Source organism: Humulus lupulus, chromosome 7 (assembly GCF_963169125.1).
Source record: "Humulus lupulus chromosome 7, drHumLupu1.1, whole genome shotgun sequence".
Classification (NCBI taxonomy): Eukaryota; Viridiplantae; Streptophyta; class Magnoliopsida; order Rosales; family Cannabaceae; genus Humulus; species Humulus lupulus.
In genome coordinates, this window is record NC_084799.1 from 8,668,199 (window position 1) to 8,673,858 (window position 5,660).

Below are 5,660 nucleotides of genomic sequence, written 5' to 3' on the forward strand. Positions count from 1 at the left end.
TTCACACAACAAAACCAGGAATCTCGAACATACTTTCATGGATTATCGGAAATGGTGAAAGACTTGGCCGAGGTTAAGGCAATGCAATTGGACTTAGAGGCTCAAGTTGCCAACATATTAAGTGGACAGAGGGATATGCAGAATCGCCAAAAAGAGACAATGGATAAGCTCGACAATCTACTTTTATTAGTGCGACAGTCTGTTGGGGCGCGATCGGATAGGGAAGATAGCTTGCCTGACAGTATTCTTGGACCATATCAAGGTGATGATGCGGCAACAAATAGTGAGACTCGTGCCAAAATCCATGCTGAACACGATGATGATGATGGTGTCCCTAGTGTTAATTTTAGAAGGCCATCACAGCGACGAAGGAACAATTAAGACACACATGTTCCATCTAGTGAAATACTGAAATCATGTTCGAACTAATAATTTTCCATTTTAACGTTTCAGTTCTCTCCTTAAATTCATATCTTATTGGAACATAAACTTTCAAATTTCTAAAACAATCACCCCCTCACAATTTCCGTGTGGTTTGGATGAAACAAAATTAGATTTCTAAATTTAAATATCAATTCAACAGAGAAATACAAACTGCTAATAAATTCGAATGCCATCTAGATCCATCTAGATTACCCAAAAGTAAAAAAGAAATGTCAAATAACTTCCAATTTTGAAGATAATTTTTTCTTTCATTAATTGTTCTAATCAAATGATTACCGCATAATTTATTTATTATATTTTCACCAAATACAAATTGAATGGTGTAGTTTAGGGCCACAATTGTGGTGGGTTTTCCTACTAAATTGAATCTGTACACAATAGTTTGAATAGAAAAAAACTATTGGATATATAATAAGTTTGAATATTAAAATGGAATTATACTTTTTTTAGACAAGTTAACTTAGTACTTAATTATTACACATTAACTCAGTATACAAACATATCTACTTCGTACTGGCCAAATTTAGAGGTTACGATCTACAATGTCGATTGTAGACAAATGTATCTGGACCTAATAAATCAAAATGCCTATTAAAAAACTGAAACTAGTTCTCCTTTACAATTCCTCAACCTTTACCAACTTGATTTAATACATCCGGGAGAAGGAAAAGTGGGCATGGCTAATACCAAAAAACATAGATGGTTTGATTAACTATTCCTCATACTTAATTCTCTTCAGTCTACCACTAGTCCTTGTTGGTACTGGATGTGTGGGAATGGAGTTCTTCGACTTCAGCTTCTTCGTTGAAAATCTGGGGTCCGAATGGGTCTTCACAGGGCTACCTACGGGTAGAGGAGTCTGTTGCATGTAGTATTTTTCCTTGTCAGCGAAAACAACCACCCTCACCTCGTTTCGATCATGTGTTACAAGCCGACATGCTATCTTCAGCCGCTCATCCACTGGAGCAAACTGCAAGGACACATTGATTAAAATGGTTAATTTCAGTATTAACACACAGGTAGACGAATAATTAATTTTAACAACTACATACCGGAGACATGGATTCCTCCCGTTTGAAGAAGGACTCCATAAACTTCATGACATATACTCCACAATCGTGCCCATTGTCCTGCTGGGGTGTACCGCTCTTTATTGAAACCTTGAAGTTGGAGAACTGGAAGTCATCTTGTTTATGTTGCTTTATCTCGGACTTGAAAAGGCGATCAAGAGTACTTAGCTGACGTGCAAAATGTTTAGTAGTCATGAAAAATTAAAAAACAAAACTTTTGAAAGGAATAACAATGACAAGGGTGTTTGGCCATATTCTCACCATCTCTTTTGTGGCTTTCGTGCTTACGGTTTTGCTTACAAACATAGTATTAGTAACTTTTCTCTAACTCAGTGTCCACAGATAGAGTAGTTCTACTTCTTAGTATGTACAAAATAAACATTCTTCAACCATTTAGGCCAATCTGAGTAGCAAACCACAATGGAAAGAGCTACTCTATACCACAATGGAAATGCACATTACCGGTATATTCATACTAACGCAATGTGCATTTCCATTGTCTTAAACATGAATATACCACAATCTTCGCTATAAGGATAAATTTAACTACGTTAGTATTATCTTTACAAGTTTGGATTTAAAAATGAATATATAAAATAAAACTTACGTTCTCTTGTTAAGAGGAACAGTATCTGCAAGGGCTACTTTTATATTCATGTGACGATTGCACTGATGACATAAGTTTTCAAAATGGCCACTGTCTTGAAGTAAAAAAGGAAAATATTCTGCAAGTGGTTGCACAGATTTTTTCATGGCCTCTATAGAGATCCAGTGACTTGGAATTGAGTCATAAATCAATATCGTCCAGTTACGGATGTCAATTAACACTAACATCCAGTGTTGTTCACCGTCATTCCAAGGCACATAGAAGTAATTGACGTCCGACCAAACTCTCGCCCTAACTGGTCTGATTCCATCAACAAACAACATTAGCTTTGGAGTTTTTTTTTGCATACATTACTATTTTCCTGTCGAGGCGCGTGGTATAGTGCATGCACATGTTGTCCAAACTCATCAGTCAATATGCATATATCTTTTGGAAAGATATTATGAAATTTATCCATTCTTTTTCTAAATAAATAGGTAATTTCATCGACATGCTGCCAAAAAAACATTTATTAATTATTAATTATGATGGGTATATAATTAGTATTATATAATTATCATGATATATTTGAATGATAAAGCTTACCTCACTATCAATATATCGTTGCTTTGCCAACAATATCTCAAAAAACTTCTGTCATGTGACATCTGGCCACAACGAATATAACTTGTACCACCTGTATCGCCATTGTACCACCTAAAGAATGCTTGCACATCATCTTCAATAGGTTGCCTAAAAGGGTCGAAAATAGGAGGTTCTAACTTAGAGTATCGACGTTTCCTCGGCCACGGTGTGAATGGTGATTTCAAGCTTGGGGCCCGTTTTCTTAACCTCAATGGTCGACCATCTCGAACGATTTGTTCTACCTCGTCACCAGGCTTTTCATTAGTAATTCCTTCATAAACAATTGATGGTGGTGTCTCATAGGAATTTGCAGACACATGAGACTGTGTGGTGACTTCGTTTTCTGCAGGTTGTGTAGGAAAACCAGATGTTGTATTCTCAACAATCTTTTCTCCTACAGGTGTGGAGGCCTGGCCACCCTCCATGTTCCTTTCACCTATAGGTGTTACAAATCCATCTCCAACAAAGTGTGCATAAGATGGTGAATCCTACAACCATGAAGTTACAAGGCACATTATTATAAATAAAAATATAGATGACAATAAAAATAGCTATATTAAAGTTATTGCAAATAAAATTTACTTGTTGGTTATCTTTTGTAGTCTTTTCTCCTCCAGCTCCAGAAAGTTGTGCAGCTATAGGTCGAAAGATGTCAATCAAAACATCAAATCTTTCTAATAGTGTCTCATGCCTCACTTTATTCAAGTAATCATGGTCGGCGATGGTTGTCATTATTGCGTCGTGCCTTTCTTTATTTACACGTTCAATCTCCTCATATCTTGCATTGTGCAACTTTTCTTGGTCGGCTATCACACGCTTCACTGATTCCAATAACTCACTACGAGCATAATAAGAAGAGGGAGGCTGTGAAGATGGATGCAAATATGATATTTGACAAATTGGAGTGAATTGGGAAGGCTCCATATTCAATGATGGAGGCTCCACACCCAAAGATGGAGGCTCAACTTTCGAAGATGGAGGCTCCACACCCGAAGATGGAGGCTCCACATGTGGCGCAGAACACTGTGGATCACGTAAAATGACATCACCCACTAAAAATGAAGAAATCTGATCAATTACGTCATCTTCATTGTCCTCGTAGCAACCAAGCCTTTCATAACAAAGTTATGCCTTCTCCTTTGAAGTTTGAGCTAATGTAGGTCGCACAAAAAACTAATACACAAAGAAAATAAACTAACATAAGTTGCCTTGATCATATTTTTTTAATACAAGACAATAAATCATTTTGCATGTGGATAAATACCTCAACATCATTTTCTATTACTTTTGATATTCTTGTAACTGTGAGTTTATGCTTATCATTTATTTTCCAACCAAGCCATCGAGGAATATGGTTTCTTGGGATTCTTTGTCCTACCATGTCACCCAACTTTGGTATTGCTTCACAAATCCATATCTATAAGAGACAAAACAATAATTAAAATCATATCACAAAATATAATAAAAAATATCCAAAAATAAATAAACTTACTAAAAATATAATCATAATAAAAAATTTTACCAGAAATATCCAAGTACAACTAAAGAAGTTCCACTTAATCTCTTTCTCAGTGGGATTATTCTTCATATCTTTTTTCGTGATTTGCTCTATTAGTTTCTCATATGCCAGCTTCCCCCACCAATATTTGTCAAATATATCTAGCTTGTCCACTAGTTGTAGCCATTTAAGATCTACTATCGAACCAGAACTTGACATTATTAGAAATGCGCTAAGCAAACAGATAAAGCACAACTTCACTCTGTCCTTATTCCTACATTCTTTCGATATGCTATCTAGAGCACTAGCTATGTCCTCTATTTTAATAGACATCTTGTCATTGAAGTACTTTTTCTTTAAATTGTTCTCAGAAGAAACAACCTTCATTTCTTCAGGTGTTGGTCCGCCACTAGTGTACAATCCAGATACTATTGCAAACTCTTGGAGAGAAAACCTCATAGGTTTGTCATTAATCAAAAACCATAACTCATGCCTCTTTTGGCAATCTACCATCCTCAAAACTATCTGGTTTGCTAAAGTGCCAGGGAAAGAGCCTCGAGTGTCGAGGTCCAACAAACGACCCAATTGGGTGTAATGTTTAAAAACGACCTTATCAGAATTTGAAAGTCAATCTTTTATTTGGTCTATTACACTCAGCGGAGATCTGATGGTAACTTTAGATTTTGAAACTGTATTAGTAGAAATGACACGGGGTATACAAGGAAGCTCTGTCGTTAATACAGTTCTGGGCATCTACAATAATAATTTGCCAAATGAATAAAAATATATAAATTAATATAAATAATAAGAATATAAATATAAAAACTATAACATGAATTACAAATTTAACTAAACAACCCAAATTTATTAACTAAGCGACTTTATGCGACCAAAAATTTAACTAAAAGACCTTGTGCGACCATGTGCGACCCACATGGTTGCACATGGTTGCATAGGGTCGCACACGGTTGTACAGTATATTTCATTTATTTCGCAAATCATGTGCGACCATGTGGGTCGCATAGGATCGCACATAGTCGCACTGTATAGTCTATATTTTCATATTTTTTGCAAATTGTTACTATGAATCAACTTCATTTTTTTTAATTTTCAAGTATTGAATAATGAAAATTTCGAAATGAATAGTGTAAAATTGATTGTTGCATTTTATCTATTTTTTTCTTTCATTTCTATATGATAAAGATAACATTCAAACACTAATTTTCATGTAGAAAAAAATAAAAAATCATAATACTTACTTGTTCACATTCGTTTGATGGTGTGGGAACTGTAGTTAATACATCATTGGTTGATTCCATTACAATTATGGAAGAATAATTATTGCAAATAAGAGAATGAAGAACAAAATCCCAAAAATATTAATGGAGAATGAAGAAGAATGAAAAGAAGATAAGAG

At 35.2% G+C, this 5,660-nt stretch overlaps 1 protein-coding gene across 1 annotated transcript; it reads right to left on the reverse strand.

Annotated features, from left to right (window-relative positions):
* Nucleotides 1-933: 933 nt before the first annotated feature.
* On the reverse strand, nucleotides 934-1,745 carry LOC133789409 (uncharacterized). The gene is made up of 2 exons (XM_062227250.1): nucleotides 1,497-1,745; nucleotides 934-1,414 (listed from the first exon to the last, which is right to left on the reverse strand). Exons 1-2 carry the CDS (start codon nucleotides 1,707-1,709, stop codon nucleotides 1,157-1,159), a joined length of 471 nt encoding a protein of 156 aa, XP_062083234.1. The 5' UTR covers nucleotides 1,710-1,745; the 3' UTR covers nucleotides 934-1,156.
* Between the last annotated feature and the right edge of the window lie 3,915 nt (nucleotides 1,746-5,660).